This window comes from Pleurodeles waltl, chromosome 5, assembly GCF_031143425.1.
Source record: "Pleurodeles waltl isolate 20211129_DDA chromosome 5, aPleWal1.hap1.20221129, whole genome shotgun sequence".
NCBI classification, from domain to species: domain Eukaryota; kingdom Metazoa; phylum Chordata; class Amphibia; order Caudata; family Salamandridae; genus Pleurodeles; species Pleurodeles waltl.
The window spans coordinates 384,698,191-384,716,857 of NC_090444.1; the positions used below are offsets into that span (position 1 = coordinate 384,698,191).

Below are 18,667 nucleotides of genomic sequence, written 5' to 3' on the forward strand. Positions count from 1 at the left end.
AATCCGGCGAGGCGAGGGCGTGCGGGGAGATGAAGTCGGCGATGGCGTCGCTGAAAGGGGCGCGCGGTCCGGGGGGACGGTAGATGAGGGATCCTCTGAGGGTGGTCCTGGGGTCGGTGCGAATCTGAAAATGCAGATGTTCAGCGGCGAGAGGGGTGTCTTCGGTGGAGGTGGTGACGCTGATGGAGTCTTTGAAGACGATGGCGATACCTCCTCCTACTTGGTTGGTGCGGTCTTTTCTGGAGATCTTGTAGCCTTCGGGGATGGCAGTGGCGATGTCTGGAGTTGATGAGGCGTACATCGAGGTTTCCGTGATGAAGGCGACGTCCGGAGCTGTGGAGTCCAGGAGGTCCCAGAGTTCAACGGCGTGTTTGTGGACAGAGCGAGCGTTGACCAGGATGCATTTGAGGTGGTTGATGGCGCGTGGGCTGGTGGTCGTGGTAGTTGCGTGGTGGAAGATGCGTTTGCAGGAGTTACAGGCGAAGGGTCCATGGGTGCGTTTGGGGTGGGCTTGGAAGCAGGTGTTGGAGCGCCCGGGGTTCAGGGCGTGGAGGGTGGTGGGGTCGTAGCGGGGTACGGGAGAGCTGGGGACCAGGGGTTGTGGCGCTGAGCGCGGGCCAGGCGCGGACGGGCACAGATGGGCTTGCCTCTGGCGCGCCCGCTGCGCATTCGCGCAGCGGCCGCCATAAGAGGGAGGAGGGGGGGAGGGGTCAGCTGGGGGCGAATGGGAGCTGGGGGGCGGGGGCGTGCAGGAGGTCGTGGCGGGAAGAGCGAGGGAGGGGGGGACAGGTAGAGTGAGAAGAGCTGGGGAGGGGGGTTTAAGGGTGGAGGGGGGTGAGTGTTAGAGTTTTAGGAGAATAGGGAGATAGATAGGAGTAGGGTTGAGAAGATAGGGGAGGGGGGTGGTAGAGGTGGGTGAGGGTGAGAGGTAGAGTGAGAGGATAGGAAGATAGGTAACAGAGGGGGTGTCGGGATGGGGGGGAGAGATAGGGAAATAGATAGATGGAGAAATAGGTGGAGAGATAGAAAAATAGGTAGATAGGAGGAGGGGGTGAGTGAGGGAGTTAGATGGAGGGATAGGTAGAGGAGTGAGGGAGGCAGGTAGCGAAAGGGTAGATAGGGGTGATAGTGAGGGGGAGGCGAGTGAGGGAGGGGGGTGAGGCAGGAGCAGGAGGGCAGAGACAGGGGCGGGAAGAGACAGAAGTCGGAGAAAAACCGAAGAACAGAAGAACAGAAGAACACAGAAGACCAGAAGAACACAGAAGAACAGAAGAGAAGAACACAGAGGAAGATACAGGAGGCGAAGAAGCAGAAGAGCAGAAGAACACAGAAGAACAGAAGGGAAGAACACAGAAGACCAGAAGAACACAGAAGAACAGAAGAGAAGAACACAGAAGAACCGAAGAACACAGAGGAAGATGCAGGGGACGAAGAAGCAGAAGAGCAGACGAACAGAAGATCACCAAAGAAGATACAGAAGACGAAGAGCAGAAGGCAGAAGACCACAGAACAAGATGAGGAAGAAGAGAGGCGACAGGAGAGGCTGAGGAGCACACAGAATAAGAGAGAAGACGGGGAAAAGAAGAGTACAGAAGAAGATTGCAGAGGAGGAGTGAGGAGGAAGAGACAGAGAGGAGGAAAAGAAGCAGGAGCAGTAGAGAGGGTGAGTAGCGCGGGGCAGGGCGGTGGGGGGTACTTACTGTGAGGTGGGTCTCAGGAACTCAGGAACCTGGAGGAGCTGGAGGAGCTGCAGCGGCAGGGGGAGCGACCTACCCTTGGGTCAAGGGTCGACTTTTGGCAGAATGTGCTCTACTCATTGTACAAAGTGATGTCAAATTGATCCTGAATTTATTTGGGAATCAATGGAGAGTTTTCCTGTCTGGCTTGATGTTGTGACATTTTTGTAAGTGTAGAAATCTTCTACCTGCCTGATGTTATTTTATTTGAATGATTGCAATGAGATGTTTTTGGTAAACCACTGCAGACTACGTTACAGTAGCTCAATGAAGTCATAACAAGAGCACTTGTATATACCTATTGTCTAGTTTGGATGTGTAGAAAGTATCATTTGTGTTGCACTTTCTAACAAATTCTTCTTCTTGCACGTAGGCCTTTGTGGTATCACTTGTTTATGGATCTGATCATAGGTTCTTGTATTCTATACCAGTGTGATGCTAACTTGTCTAGAGCAGACAATATTTTGTTGTGGGGGGGTAGTGAGTACAGACTGTTGATTGGAGTATTATGACTTGGGATTCGTAAAAACTATTACTGAAAGGAAACGTTTTCTGAACATCGTATATGGATACACCCGAACCATTAATGACAAGAAAAGTATGTTGCATTGCACAAAACTAGCTTATATCAGCGAGTTTGTATATTGTCTTGCAAGAGTAGAATGTCGAAATATTAAGTTTGTTGAGGAAATTCTTCTGTTATGTGCAAACTCATACTCGAATGTTGGAAAAAAATCACTAAATGTTTTTGGTTGAAAAGATTATTTGAAGCTATCTAATGAAAAAAGGTAATTGAATAATTTGAGGATACAACATGCATTTGAATGTGGGAGGTCAGCATGCCTTGTTGCTTGAATAACTTAAAGCTCACTTGGTTTAAGGAGACACATAAATATTTAAAGAGGAGTGGGAGGGTCTTGCAAATAATATTTATTTAGTAGGTGTAGCATTGTGGTATTACAGATGTCTACTCAATTGGTATCCATTCGTCCATTTTTTTTTAGATTTAAGAATATATTTATAAAAAGTGTTTGTCAAGAATTTCAAATGTTTAGAACTGCATGAAAAGTTTACTAACATAAAAGTTATATATGGCCATTCCTAATTACAATGTTTGCTTTATATGTAAATGCTTTCATTATTATATCATATGTACTGTATCTATTTTGTGTATTGTGGAGATGAAAGCTAAACAATAAAGAACCAACATGTAAAGAAAAAACAGATGTCAGAGACAAACGGACACACACAACCCTGGATCAACAGGGGCATCTGTGAGAAACAGTTCAGGCTATATGAGGATTGTTCTAAATGTAGCCTTAACTTCTTAAACACCCTAAGGTAGGACTAGCATATAGGGCTTTTTTAAGGTGTAGTAGGGTGCTACTAACTAAACACTTTGATATCAGCAGAGTTTGGCAGACAGGTTACTCCTTCATAACTTGAAGGCTATCCTGCCCACCTTATCCACATGCTTTTTCTCATAATGCACTTATAATAAGGCAGGCAGGATATCTGTCACATTTGTGATGAAGTATTCATCTAAAAAAATCTAAATCAGATCCTATATCTTGTTATCAGCCAGATGAGATGCACACTAGGCCGCATTGTGAATCAAGACACAAAGCACTCCTGAAACATAGTTGGTAGCATGTCCTGAAACGCAGATGGCAACAAAAGTCATGTATTAGAGAAAACAACGTGTCAATTTAGTCACCAGATTAGGACGGAAAAACATGGCACTACAGAGCAGGTTTTAATAACTTGATTGGGAAAATTGACCTGAGGGTGAGAAGCGTAGTGGATTAAAGGGATGTCTCTTTGTTAGTCTGCATCATATAATCTAAAACACACAGGATAGTTGTGCTAAAATACAAATCATTGGGATTCATCTAGTCATGTAAGATTGTGTTTACAAACCTTTCAGGGGTATTCAATATTAGGCCAATAAACATACTAAGCATTAAGTAGGCCATGTTAGACATGTGCATAAATAACATACACACTCTCTCTCTTAGCCTGCAAGCTGATAGGCAGCTTTTGTAACTTTTAGTTACTAAGACATTTTATATGCATTTCAATAAAGAAAATGAGGAAAATGAGAATACCATATTTAATTAAAAATGAGAATACCATATTTAATTAAAAATGATATGGATACGAATATGGCACTCATAAACAATATAAAGCTGAAAAATGGAAGGGACCATATTATCAAAAGTTAAACACGGGGTGCAATTTCCTTGTGCGCCCTATTTTTGTGGCTATGTGGCACTTGGTATTACAGAAGGGGGTGCAGACCCTTACATGGCCCCTTATGTAATAAAAAAATCACCTGCACTAAATATGTGCCGTCCTGCTCGCTGGGGGTGACCTCGTGCACATGAGGGAATCCTTCCACTTTGCTCTTGCACCATATTAGAGACAGTTGCAGCAACAGATTGGGTGAGAGATATGAGAAATTGGATAATAATCCAACAATGGAGATACAAAGATTGATCAATGCTAAACTTAAGGATTGGCATGAACCTTGTTTACTTACTGATGATGAATATAAATATCTACGGATATGCCATCCAAAATTTCCTCGTATATACATTCTCCCCAAAATCCATAAATCGGGTACGTTTCCTCCTGGGAGACCCATTATTTCCAGCAATGGGTCCCCTACTGAACACATGTCAGAATACATAGATAGTTTCCTACAACCTTTTGTCAAGAATCTACCTTCATATTTAAGAGATAGCAAGGATTTGTTGAACAAATTAGAGGACTTTTCCTGGGATAATCCTGATCTTATTTTTGTAACCATGGATGTAGAGAGTTTATATACATGCTTTCGGACAGAATGTGGTCTTGAAGCATTAAAACACTTTCTGTACAAACAAAATGCTATTCTTTTAGAACATACGCACATGTTGTTGGATATGGCCAGGATGATTCTGACCAACAATGCATTTTTACATAACACAACTTGGTTTCTACAAAAACAAGGGACAGCAATGGTCTCCAGGTTTGCTCCCTCTTACGCTAACCTTTTCATGGGTTTGTTTGAGGTTGAGCATGCCTGGGGATGTCAAGTATATCAATGGATAAATGATATTATCTTTTACGGTCGTTATATAGATGACATTTTTATTATATGGAATGGGAGTCTAACTGATCTTTTGACTTACCATACCTTTTTGAATGAAAATAGATTTAATGTCAAATTGACTTTGAAATATGATAGACAAACTATTGAATTTTTGGACTTGCAACTATATGTGTACAATAAAGTTATTCATAGTGACATCTTTAGAAAACCGACAGCCTGTAATAGTGTATTACATGCCACAAGTGCACATCCCAGAAAGACAATCTAATCCATACCATATGGCGAAATGGTAAGGGCCAGGCGTAATTGTAGCCAAGATGAACGGTATGAAAAGAGATTGCTGGCCGTAGATCTTGAATTTCGCAAAAGAGGATATGGTGAAGGTACTCTTAGAAGGGCTAAAACAAAAATCAAGGGACTAGATAGAAAGCTGACCTTGAAAGAAGATCATAAAATGAGTGAAAATAAAAAGAACAATAGGTAAACCAATAAGAAATGGGAGATATGTTTTGTTACGAAATATAATCTATATGGTAACCATGTTTTTAATGTATTGAAAAAAAATCATCAAATTTTTAATTTCTTAACATTGTCAGAAGGGATTTTACCAAAAAAAAAAAAAAATTGTCTATCGTAGGGGAAAAACATTAAAGGCTATATTATGTCCTAGTTATATAAAGGATAATCAGAGGAAATCAGAAGTGGAAACATGGCTGCCAGCTAAACGGCTGGGTTTCTATAATTGTGGAGGATGTTCAGTATGCAAAATGGGAGTCAACAAAATACAGAGGTTCAAATACAATTAATTATTGTATTAATTGCAACACTTCATTTGTAGTATACGATATAGGATGTTCTTGTGGAAAACTGTATTTAGGCAGCAGTATTCAAAGCCTTAAAACTAGGCTGTTAGAACATTTGAGAGCCATAAAAATGGTGATGCTAGATATCCTGTAGCCACTCACATACAACAGGTCCATCCTCCAAACACCCAAATTTGGTTTCATGGTATTGAACATGAGTCCCAACGTGAGAGAGGAGGAAACAGGGAACTTATACTCAGACAGGCTGAGGCAAGATGGATATGCCGTCTGCGATCTATAAATGAAGGTTTAAATGAAAACAATGAATTTCATTACTTTCTAGGGGCTTGATTCTTGGGAGGGATAAGAAACAATTAATAATGTACTGCATATCTCAAATGATGACTTTGATGCATTTGTGACAAATGTAATATTATAAGGATCAATAAATATTAAGTGGTGCCCAGTTTGGTAGCCAAATTTGATGTATTATATCCCCCTTTTTTTGAATAATGAATCTGTGCCATTGAACTTGTATGGATATAAAAAAATATGGTTGCTGTACATATATGGGATGCAAGGAAATTTGAGGGAGATTTATATAAATGATGGATATGTCTTCGCTCTTTGCAAACAAATTTTAGTTGGTAAATAATATTATGTTTTAACGAGTGCTATGAAGAAACATATTGAAATATGGCTACTGTCTTTATATATAATGGAACGAAATTTAAGGTAAATAAATTTGAATAATATAAGATTTAATAAGGTAAATGACCTGTATGGCAAAATTGGATAAATTAAACTTGTAAGTTTTGTTGTTGAACTGACTGTAGTTGGCCAAATGATGGTAAAACAAATTTTAATAATGGCCGCCATCAGTCGATACATCCAAATATGGCCGCCGTAAACATACACAATGTAAGGGAATTGAGAGAAATCGATTATATTTCGATAAGACGTGCTGAGAAAAAATAAAAAAACAAATTATGATGCATTATGTTATGATGTTTACGTTTACGTCAATGAACGGAGTCAAGTTATTAAATAATTTGAAGCTAAGATGGTCGCCATAACACTTTACATCTATGTGAGGGTTAACTATGGAGAACAAATCATGGATTTGTCTCAAATAAAAGGTACAATTGAATTTGGCAACTGTGGGTTTGTAACTTAAATATATAAAATGATTGATCATGCCTTGGACCTTGTCATGAAACTTATTGAATTTAGGATGATGGAAATTAACTCTAAGGAAAGGCGATCGATTTGGGATTTCGCACACTCCAAGATGTCTGCCCATATTGCAAGCACGGATACGAGTGTTTGAAAAAAAAGTCACATAGGTGATGGTAATAAAAGGATACTATAAATACGGCGAGGGAGAACATGAGAAGGTTTGCTTCTCTGTCGCCGTATTGAACTGCATCTGGAGGACCTTTCTTATTTTTGACCTGCGTGGTAGGAATTTATTCATGATATTATTGGGTCATAACGAATTAGGTTTATTTGAGTTTGTTTACGCCTTAACAAATAAGGTACCTCAGTATGGACATTAAGTCAAACAAGATCAAGTCAACATCGAACTGGATGAAAGTACACGTTTTTAAATGTGGCTATGCACTTTGCTTATGAAGATTATTTTGGGAAATAAAATCAATATGGCCGCCACACTTTAAATGCTAAGTTGTCAATTTGAACGTACAGTACATATGTTTTAAAAAATGTTAGATATGTTAGATGTATTTATGCACTATGTGGGGATTAAAATCAATATGGCCGCCATATTTTAAATGCCAAACTATCAATCTCAATATACAGCGCGTGTGATTTAATAATGTCAGATATATCTAAGCATTATGCCTTTCAACTCAAGGGTAGTATCACTCTAATATGGCTGCTGGATCTTTATCATGAAAGCATGTTTTCGAGGTTAGTGACGATGATCAAACTTATTAACAATGCTGTTCATTGTTCACTATAACATTTAGCATTAAGTATTAGACATCATGTTAGTCCTTTGGCTGATACTTTGGTCTTCATGTGGGCAGTTGACATTGTTGATATAAATAATATTCATGAATAATAGGTGGATAAATAATTACCTATCCATCATTAAGGATATGATTTTGTGGATCAGCCAGAATTCGAATTACTTTGGAGGATTAATTAATTGTTAGATAATTTTCCTGATGAGCCTTTGGGTTAAAATAGAATATGCTAATATTTGGGAATATCAAGTTAAGAGAAATAACTTATGGACTCTTGATGATTATTAAAATATATAAGAAAACTTGAAAATGAACATAATAGGCGATATGAGAACATGTTAAACATTTGTAATCATGTAATAATTTTAATATGTGATTGATTCTATTTTATAGTTTTTGTTTTTCTTGTTTTCTTTTTTCTTTCCTTTTTTTTACTACATTACAGTTATTTATAGTTGTATGTTTATAGCCCTGAAGAAGTCAGTTGGGACGAAACGCGCTGGCTATGGGTATTTTACTGCACATGAAGTTATATATGGACAATTATGAGTGAATCAATAAAACTATTTTTGTCAAAAGAAGATGTGGTTGAAGAGATAATATCCATACATGGTGTGGCATAAGGACACGAAGATATATGAGGAAAATATTCTTTGTCTCTAATTGGATGTGCATTTGTGCTGAGTCTTGTTCCATAAGTAGATAACAATGGTTGAACAATTTAAAATGACCCTAAGGGTATGGCTGTATCATAAAGGTTCATTTGGTGGCCTTACTCAATCTGTGTCAATGTAAAAGTGATCATGAAATGTCAAAGTGTGGACAGAAGTCCATAACCGAGCAAAGGACCAGGCAGAACCTGGGTAAGAGGCTATGTAAACTGCATGCAGCAAAACGTGTGCCTTCTGTTAAAACTACCTTCTTTTTAAAACATAATTTGGGAGCAACGTTTTCACCAGCGCTTTTTTTTGTGTGTGCTGTGTGATGCTGATACAAGCACTAAGGCCTAGGCATCAAAGTGTGCTTTTGATTCTTATTCAGCTAAATACTTAAAAGTATATCTGAAAATCTTGCAGAATCTTGTGGTTCATCTTTCCCAAGATTAAAATAATGGTTCTAATGGTCAGGCTACTTGTTATGGGGCAGATTAACAGGTTTTACCTCACCTCAAAACAATGCCAACACAAAACACCACCCAGAACAAGAGTTGTTCTGTCTCCAACAATGTTTGGTGCCTGCTTGGTGTCTGAGGAGCAGTGTTTTATTTTGATTTTGCTAGGACAGAGCAAACCTGTCTTCCTTGCTCCTGCCCAGCAGATGCCATTCTGCAGCAAGAAACTAAAAGTGTTCCTGTGGATGGGGTCCACACAACACTGTTTTACTTCAGGCCCCCAGGGATGGGGTGCCTGGGGCCACAACATGTTTCTCAGAGTGAGGCCCACGCCCCCTCCCCAAACAAATATGCGTCAGGCCCCAGAGGCTTGGGTCCTTGGGGAGATATCATGGCACAGGGAGGAGGGTGCAATGCACCTCACCCATAATGCATCTGTTACACCCCCAGGGCTAGAGTCTTTGTGGCCTTTGGATGGCTTAGGGAGCTGGGGAACATACATTTTTAATCAATGTGCTGACCCGCTGCTTCCTGACCAACTCCAGGATGCATTTTAATTATAAAGAGCTGGAGCTCACCCTTTGTTAGATTTTACAGAAGTACCTCAATACAGAAAAAATAATAGTACAGGGGAGGGGGATCTATGACACCCTCACCAGACGTAAGTGGTTAGGTATTTACTACCCTGCTCCCTACATGATTTTAAAATATTTTTGCATCAGGACACATATCTGAGTCCCCAAGTCTTAAAATGGCTTCTAAACATCTTTGTTGATATGAGGCAGGCTATTGGATCTGATCTTTTGATCTGCCGGTACCACTGTGTCTCTATATTTACAGAAACTATGAACCATAATGTCTTAAAACTACTTAAACGATTTACACAAATCACACAAAAAAACACTTTCTGGGTAAAGATCTACTTTCTGCCAAATTTGGTGTCATTCCATTCAGCAGTTGCATGGGGAAAACGTCTTTTGGGACTCCCTTTTTCTAAGCCTCCGCTTGACAGATCAGGCCAAAGCTTTCCAGAAAAAGGATGAGTTGGCTTAACCTGCTTTGTGCAAAGTTTTTTGAAGATTTGTCAGATGGAACCAAAAGTATTAGCAAACCAAAAATCAATTTCTGTGAAAATTCAGTCCTAACTATAACTACATTGTGAAATATGCGATTTGGAGTGTCCAGCATTGTAGAGGAAGTTTGGATTGTGTAATAAATATGTTTGCAATGCTTTGGCTCCATCCCATCTTGAGGTGTTTATTTATGAATTAGGATATTTTGGATTTTTTTATTGTAATTTACATTTTAAAATCCAATGACCAAATATATATATTTTTTTGCTCATATAATTCTGAAGAAAGCCAGAGTTAGTGTAGATAACCCTGACAAATCTAATTTAACTAAATTTCAATTAGTCTGTTTAAAGTATAGTCAAATTATGAACTAGAAAGACAAAGCCAAGAAAAAAAACTTCATGGACACAATTTGAATCACAGATGTGGGCAAACAAGAGCAAATTTCCTGCTGCATTAAAATTGTATGATTGATAGTAAAGAACATAAAATGAGGGGAATGAACATAAAAAAGATTGGGTTACCATAGTCTGTGTCAACGATCTGACTAAGAATTAGAGACTGGGGTTGAAAATGAGGATGAGGAGGAGGAGATGGCTTACTGAACAAAGCAATGTGAAGAGATATTATCAGGAAGTAGCGATGGATCAAAAAGAATATCATGAGGTGGAATAAAGATGGACAAAATACTATATTGGAAATAGGAGTGCCACAGAGTGAAAGAAGCACTTTACATGTGTCAGAAGGGGAGGGAACAGAGACAAGAAATGGGGTAATATGTCTCTTCACCTCATTAATGCAGGTGAGGCAGAGTGGGAACGTAAAAAGAGGATTATGGGACGTTTCCCCTTTTCAATTAAGGAAAAAATGAAAAAGTTGGTAAGAATTTCCTAAAGAAAAGGCATAGTTCAATAATGGTTTGACGAATCCGAAATAACAATACAAACCTGTATTGCATTTGTCAGGTCAGATACATTAGAGGTACAAAAGCTTAAGCTGACATTTACCCGCATAACATAGAATGCTAATGCTAGTGACCTTGTGAAGCAATTTTGTTGAAAGTATAGGAGTTCTGAGCCCCTTAAATAAAGTTGCATAATTTTAGCCAACAACTTAAAAAAGTAAATAATCCATATTGTTCTTCTAGTAACATTGTCAGCCCTCCACTGTGAATCAATTTCCCTAGATCTGGTACAGTTTCTATTGGTCTGAAGGAAATGTATATCTTTGCAATAAAAACACAAACCAAAGAACAATCCATAGCTGAGATCTTTAGTCATTTTTCTTAACAATTAAATTATTGACAATGTGTAATAACTTATGACTTACTCTTTTCTACTTCAGGCTTCAACCGTTTATTTTTGATGAGTATTTTCTTCTTGAGATCATTGGGGGAGGGTAATGGCCGGCCTGGCTCAAGCTGCAACAGAAAGAAAGAGAGGAATGCACAAAAGCAAGAATAATCTTCCTTTATTTGCATGCTGAGATCATTATTATATGAATTCTCTATACAACTCTTTGGCAAAACAATATTCAGAAAGATTTCACTGATACTGGTCTCATTTTGCACATTTCTGGTTTACAATGATGATTAGGTATACACTGATGAGGGTGGAAATGTGTATTTAAATTTGCACTAATTGTTGTTTCGCCCTTTTTAGGAAGTACAAGTGTTTTAGCAAAAATACACTTGGACCAGGATGTTGTATGTAATCCAGACCATTGTGGTTCATTCTAAGCATTTTGCATTACCTGCCCAATCTTAAAACTCTGCAATAGAAGAACAAGTTACTTACCTTTGGTAACTCTCTTACTGGTAAATACTCTAACTGCAGATTTCTCGCCTTTAGAATATCCTCTTGAACTAAACTGGATCCACAAGCTTTCATAGCAGTGCTCCTGTGTGCCACAAAGTGGCACTGTGTGGTTCTGTTTACTTTGTTCTGCCCCAAGGGATTGAGTAGAGCACTATAGCTCCTCTGTTGCATCCCAATGCCAATGTTTTTCTAGACTCTGTTTGCACCCTCAGACATGGACCATAAAACAATCAGAAGTACTAGTGCAGGTCTCTAATTTGCGGTTCAATAGACTATCCAACAGAAGGAGTGTTACCAGAGGTATGTTACTTGTTCTTGTGATGGATACTTCTAACCACAGATTCCTCACCTTTAGAATAGATACCAAAGCAGTACCTCCCCAAGTGGAAAGCTTGTGGTGTGGGCCCAGACCAAAAAGCTCTGCAGGACCTAATGGGCAAAATGCCATTCCCGTTGGACCTGGCTGTCAAGGCAAGTGTTTTATGAACTTGTTTACTGACATTTGTCAGGAGCAGGCACTCTGTATGCCAACACAGTGATGCCAGCCGTGACCCTAGTGAAAGAAGCCCTCAGAACATCCAGAGGCTGTTTCTTGGCCAAAGCATAGCAGATTTTAATGTAGAGGACTATCCACCTATACAAAGTCCATTTTCTGTAATGCCTTACCTTTGTTTGCCCATGAAAAATGGTGTGATCGATATAAAAACTTAGAGATCGTTAAGGGTGATTTGAGTCTCTTCTCGAGGACGAGGCAGAGGCAGAGCAAATAATATTATGGGAATGATGGATTTTCCCAATACGAAAAAGTCACCACTTTTGGTAAAAAGGCCACCCTGGTCCTCAACACCAATATGTCTGGAAAAGATGGTGAGGTGGTGAAAGGCGGCTGCACCGAAAGAGCCTTGTGCTCACTCATGCAAAGAGCTGAAGTGATTGAGAAGAGGAAGACAGTTTAAGAGTTAGAAGATGCAAAACACAGCTACGCATTGGTTTGAAGGAAATAATCAAGAGAAACGTCGGGACCAAATCAAGATCCCACAGTGGAATTACAAGTGCTTTAGTAGGGGACATGTGTATCAAACCTTTAAAAAAGAACATCACAAAAGGTGATTTACACAAAGACAGTTGAACCGGCAAATGTAAAGAGGCTGAAAGGGCCAACAAATAATGTTTAATTATACCTACTGCACAATCTTGAGGAGTATTTGAATTGTGCCAGACTAAGGATGGAAGCGGGTGAACTCATTGAAGGAACGATGAGGGTGAATAGGTTAGAATCCTACACAGAGGCACAACTGAGATATTTGTACCCAAAGATTACGAGAGAAGTGAGCAGAGTGAATCAGAGATTAGCAAATTTGGCAGAGAAATACAGCATGGAGATTGAGAAGACAAAGCATTTGAAAAGGAGCTCCAGATTAGATTTCGAGGCGAAGGATTTTGAACACATGAGGTCAGCCGTAATGAAGGCACACCTTCAAGCATTATTACAGAGTGCTCAGACCTGAGGAGCATTAGACAAATGGGAAGGCAGATGGGTAAAGAAAAGAGACAGGAGAAAAAGGGATTATTTGGAGCTGACTGAGGATGTACAGCAGGATAAAAATCCAGTAAAGATTTTACCAATGAGGGAGATTCCACGAGGAAATTTTGTTCACGTCCCTTGGAGCAGAGGGGACATTCTATCATTTACAAATGATTATCAAAAATTGAGAGAAAAGCCAGTAGAGTGGTATCAGCAGACAGACAGGTTTATGAAACTTGTGAAGTGTTTGTGGGAAGACTTGAACACATTACTAGAGACAGTGGTTCCAGCTGACTTGGGGGTCAAGTGTAAGAGGAGTGTAGACTAGCCGACAAGTGAACCGGAGAGAGATAAGAAAATAGGTGCACCGTCTCCTGAAGTAATGAAATATTACTATAAGGTGGTTGAGTTTCTGAAATCGAGAACTTCGCCCAAGAACATTGATTGGCAGAGAACTGACAGGACAGCTCAGGAAGCTAAGGAGTCAATACATGCATACTATGAGAGATTGTTGCAGGCATTCAAGCATAACAGTGGTACAGAAACAACTGAGGCAAAAGACATGCTACATTTTGTGTTCAGATTTGTGGAAGGATTGTGACCTGAAATTAGCCAGATGATTAGGAGTCATTTGGTTTGCTGGTAATCACAGCCAATTGATGAGGTGTTGAAGTATGTGAAATACTGCAGTGACGAGATTGAGTTGAAACAGAAAAAGTTAAAAGAGAAAGCAATGGAGATGCAGATTAAAGCAGCTCAAACAGGAGTGCCATGAAAGCTTTCACAGCAGATGCCACAGCAGCAGGGAAATATCATGTTTTAGCCACAGATGAGAGGTCGTGGAAGTATTATGAATCGTGGTCCGGATTTGAATACCGTAGTGGTTCAGAATGATGTGCAGGGAATGAAGAAGCTATTGCCATGTCACATTTGCAGAGGCGTGGGACATTAGAATCGGGAGTGTCCGATGATGGAGCAGGAAGGTGTTGTTCAGCAGAGCAATGACATCAGTTCATTTCAGCATGTGAGAGGACCGAGAATGAGGGGTCCTAATCCAAATGTTCAGAATAATGTGAGTCAAATGCACAATTTTCAGCCCATGCAACAGGTACAAATGCCCTGTGCACAAGTGTCACAGTTGCAGCCAATGCAGCAGCAGATTCCCGTTGTGCCTAAAATGGAAATGCAAATACCTCAAGCCCCGATGGAGCAGCAACAGATGATGCTTTCTCAACAGGTCACAGGACAGAGGCAAAACAGAAGTAGTAACACAGTAGTAACACATCAATTCCCGTTATACAGTGAGGATGGAAACAATGATTAATGGACAAGTGACAGTTCAGATGAGGAGCCATGTGTGCTTGCGACTCCTTTAGAAGTAGATCAAAGAGGACCCTATGTGAAAGGAAAGGTTATGGGTCACAGAGTTTCATTCTTGGTTGACACAGGAGCTACATGCTCTGCAGGGAGAAGTGCAGAGGTTCCGAATTTGCCCCTTTCAGGTAGAACAGTTCATGTTGTGGGGGTAGCAAACCAGTATTGACCTACCCGATTACAGACCCAGTTCAAGTCAAGGTTGGCAATTTCCAGGAATTGCATAAATTTGTAGTCTGCGATTTAAGTCCAGTATCCCTATTGGGAAGAGACTTGCTGTGTAAAACAAAAAAAATTATTACTTTCTCAAATGACAGAATTGAGATTCAGACGAATAGTGATGATGAGTAAGACCAAGCCCCAGAAATAGAGCGTGAAACTACAAATGAGGAATAACCTTTGAATGAGTTTTTCCCGATGTTCACAGTGAAAGAGCTCCATCCTGATTTGCAGGGAACAGTACAAGAGAAGGTGTGGGATTTGACAGGAAAAGAAGGTCTGATTAAGGGAGTGGAGCCAGTTACCATAAAACCGAATGCATTGTTTCCCCAACTTCCTCAGTACCATATGCCACAAGATGTTCTGATGAAAGTGGCTCAGATAATTGCAGATTTTGTGAAGCAAGGGGTTCTGAAGGAAGTGTTGAGCAGTTCATGTAACTCACTGAGAATGGGTTTGAAAAAGCCCTATGGGAAGGTTCGGATTGTTCAGGATTTAAGAAAAATAAAAGAGATTGTGGTTAAATGTTGTCCTGTAGTACCCAATCCAGCTGTGATAATGATCCAAATTCCATGTGATGCAGAGTGGTTCTTGTTCATTGATTTGTCACAAGTGTTTTTTTCTGTGCCTCTTCATGAGGATAGCCAATTTCTCTTTTGTTTTAAATTCCTGGATCAAGTCTATTGCTGGTGCAGAATTCCTCAAGGGTATTCAGAGTCACCTTCCATATTCAATCAGATTTTGAAAAAGAATTTGAAGTAATTGAAATTGCCTTTCCAATCGACTTTGGTGCAGTACATTCATGACTTACTGATTGCGTTCAAAACAATGGACGAGTGCAAGTATGATACGATTGTTCTGTTGAACCATTTGGCCTTTGCCATAAAGCCATAAAGTGTCTCCACGGAAACTGCAGTACTGTTAGAAAGTAGTGAAATATTTGGGTCACCAGATTGAGAAAGGGTCGAGAAAGATATCCAGAGAAAGGATTACAATGATATTGCAGATAAGTCCCCCAGCCACACAGAGAGATGTCAGGATGTTCTTGGGAATGGTGGGCTATTGTCGCCAATGGATCCCAAATTTTTCAGTCATTTCAAGACCATTGCAGAAGCTGACTCATAAAGAAGTCACTGATCCCACAGTGTTAGATCAGGATGAGATGAAAGCATTCACTGAGTTGAGAGAGAGTTTCACATTGTTTTGTCATGAGCGTGATGCATTTTCTTTGTCTGTCTTGACACAAGTCCATGAAGGCGCCCATCACCCAGTAGCATATTTTTCAGCTACTTTGGACCCAGTTGCAGCAGCCTTACCAGGTTGTTTACATGCAGTTGCCGCAGTTGGTCAAAGACTTTCACAGTGTGAAGGCATGGTGATGGGATATCCCCTGACTGTAATGGTCACTCACTCAATTGAGATTCTACTGACAAGGACGAAAACCCAATACTTGGCTGGTGCGAGGTTGACTAGATATGAAACGAGCATTTTGGGGTCGCCAAATGTAACATTGAAAAGGTGTACAGTGCTGAACCCAGCAACCTTACTTCCAAGTGAAAATGCTGAAACTGAAAAGGAACAAGATGTTGAACATGACTGCCTCAAAGCAACTGATTTGTGCACAAAACCGAAACACGACATTAGAGATACTCGATTGGAAGAAAATGACCAAATTATCTTTGTTGATGTCTGAGAGACAATACAGGAACACAGAGAGCAGGATATGCTGTGTGCACAATTACAGGTACCTTGGAAGCTTCTTGGCTTCGAGGAGTGTATTCTGCCAAGTAGCGGAACTGGTAGCCCTTACTAGAGCGTGCCATGTTTCTGCTCAACTGAGAGTTACCATCTATGCGGATAGCCAGTATGGATTTGGAATAGTTCATGATTTTGGTCAATTGTGGTCACAGAGAGGTTTCCTGACCTCTTCTGGTTCACCAGTGAGAAATGGTGAGAGAATTAAAGAACTGTTACATGCAATTTAAATGCCTGAAAAGATTTCCGTGGTGAAATGCAGTGCACATCTGAAGTCGCAGGACTATGTATCATTGGGAAACAGATATGCGGATCAAGTCGCAAGGTTTTGTGCATTGAACTGTATTTCATTCAAAGACAAGTGGGAACTGTTACCCGAAGCAGATGAAACTTGTACAAGCTATACATTGAAAATAATTGACACTTTGGAAGAATTAAAATCTTTGCAGAACAATGTTGACAGAGAGGAGAAACATTCATGGAACAAATTGAAATTTGTTCAAAGACAAGATGAATTGTGGGTTTCTGAGGAGGGTCAATTGGTTTTGCCAAATAGCCTGTTGTCTCAAATGGCAAGGTACTACCATGGTCAAGCACATATTGGGAGGGATGCCATGGTACGTCTGTTCAAACATGATTGATTCAACTCAAAGTATAGACAAGTTGCTGAAGCAGTTTGCCATTGTTGTGTCATTTGCCAACAGTTAAATGCAGGAAAAGGGGCTGCGGTTAATTTCAGCCACATTGGAAGAGCAGGAGGTCCATTCAGCAGAATGCAAATGGATTTTATTGAGATGCCTGTGTGTGGAGGTTTGAGATATGTGTTGGTGATTGTATGCATCTTAAGTCAAAGGATTGAAGCGTACCCTACACGAAGAAATGATAGTCTCACAGTGGCAATACTACTGCTTAGGGAACTGATACTGCGCTTTGGGTTTCCGATCCCTTTAAAACCAGATAGGGTAAGTCACTTTAATAACGAAGTAATTAAATTACTAGGTGCAGGGTTGAACATTGAGCAGAAGTTGCATTGTAGTTACTGCCCTAAAGCATCAGGACTAATGGAACAGATGAATGGTACTTTGAAGTCAAGAGTTGCAAAGATGTGTGCAGCTACGAATTTGAAATGGCCCGATGCGGTGCCTTTAGTGTTGATGTCAATGAGGAACACACCTGACAGGAAGACAGGATTGTCGCCCCATGAGATCCTCATGGGCAGGGCAATGAGATTACCAGCGCTGCCAGCAAATGCACTTGTCAACATTACAGATGATATGGTGTTGGATTACTGCAAGGGTCTGGCTGATGTAGTCTGCTCTTTTTCTCAGCAGGTGGAGGCCACCACACTGCCACCGATCCATGACCCAGGGCACAACCTGAGAGCTGGGGACTGGGTTGTCATCCGAAAGCACGTGAGAAAGATGTGTTTGGAACCTCGTTGGAAGGGACCATATCAAGTCGTCTTTACAACTACTACAGCTGTGAAGTGTGCTGGAATTCTGAACTGGATTCCCGCCAGCCACACGAAGAAAGTGGCATGTCCACTGGATCATAAAGAAGTATTGTTGAGAGTACCAACAACAGTGAGACAAGTCTCAGGGCTGGAAGGAGCGCAAAAGGGAACTGAGACCGGATCTGAGCTTGTTGAGGACGGTTCAGTCACCCCTGTGAGAGACGAGAGAGGAAGCCTTCAGGAAGGTGACGGAGAGCCTATCTCAACTGAAGCAGTAGGAGATCCTATCTAAACTGAAGCAGCAGGAGAGCCTAGTTAGAGGAGGTCTTTCCCAGAAGCAGACGGTTTTGAGAGACAAACAGAGCAACTGCCAGACCCTGAGGGGGAAGGAGTTGAGGTGGATCAAAGTCAAGGTGATCTGACTCCTCCTAAACCGGTTGCAGGTCCGTCAAGAGAAAACACCACAGAACAAGGAAAAGGTTAATTTCATTCTTGAAGAGAATAATGACAAAGGGTCAACTGAAAGGAGACAAGTGGCTGGAATCGCAAGTGGAAAAAGGGAAAGAGGTGGTTGTCGAACAAACAATAGAGGAAGAGATAGATACTACAAGGAACGAAGATCTAAGTCATGGAGAGCTGAATGGTGATCAAAAAATTAAAAGAAAGAGAATAGCAAGTCGAAGATGGGCGTATTTAACTACCAACGAATGGCA

At 40.6% G+C, this 18,667-nt stretch overlaps 1 protein-coding gene across 5 annotated transcripts in view; it reads right to left on the reverse strand.

Annotated features, from left to right (window-relative positions):
• Positions 1-18,667, reverse strand: part of PLCB4 (phospholipase C beta 4) — a 985,968-nt gene that overhangs the window by 230,319 nt on the left and 736,982 nt on the right. For all 5 annotated transcript variants that reach the window (XM_069234144.1, XM_069234142.1, XM_069234140.1 and 2 more), the window contains one exon: positions 11,141-11,231. In XM_069234144.1, the coding sequence (XP_069090245.1) occupies positions 11,141-11,231 (91 nt within the window). The remainder of the gene's footprint in view (positions 1-11,140; positions 11,232-18,667) is intronic.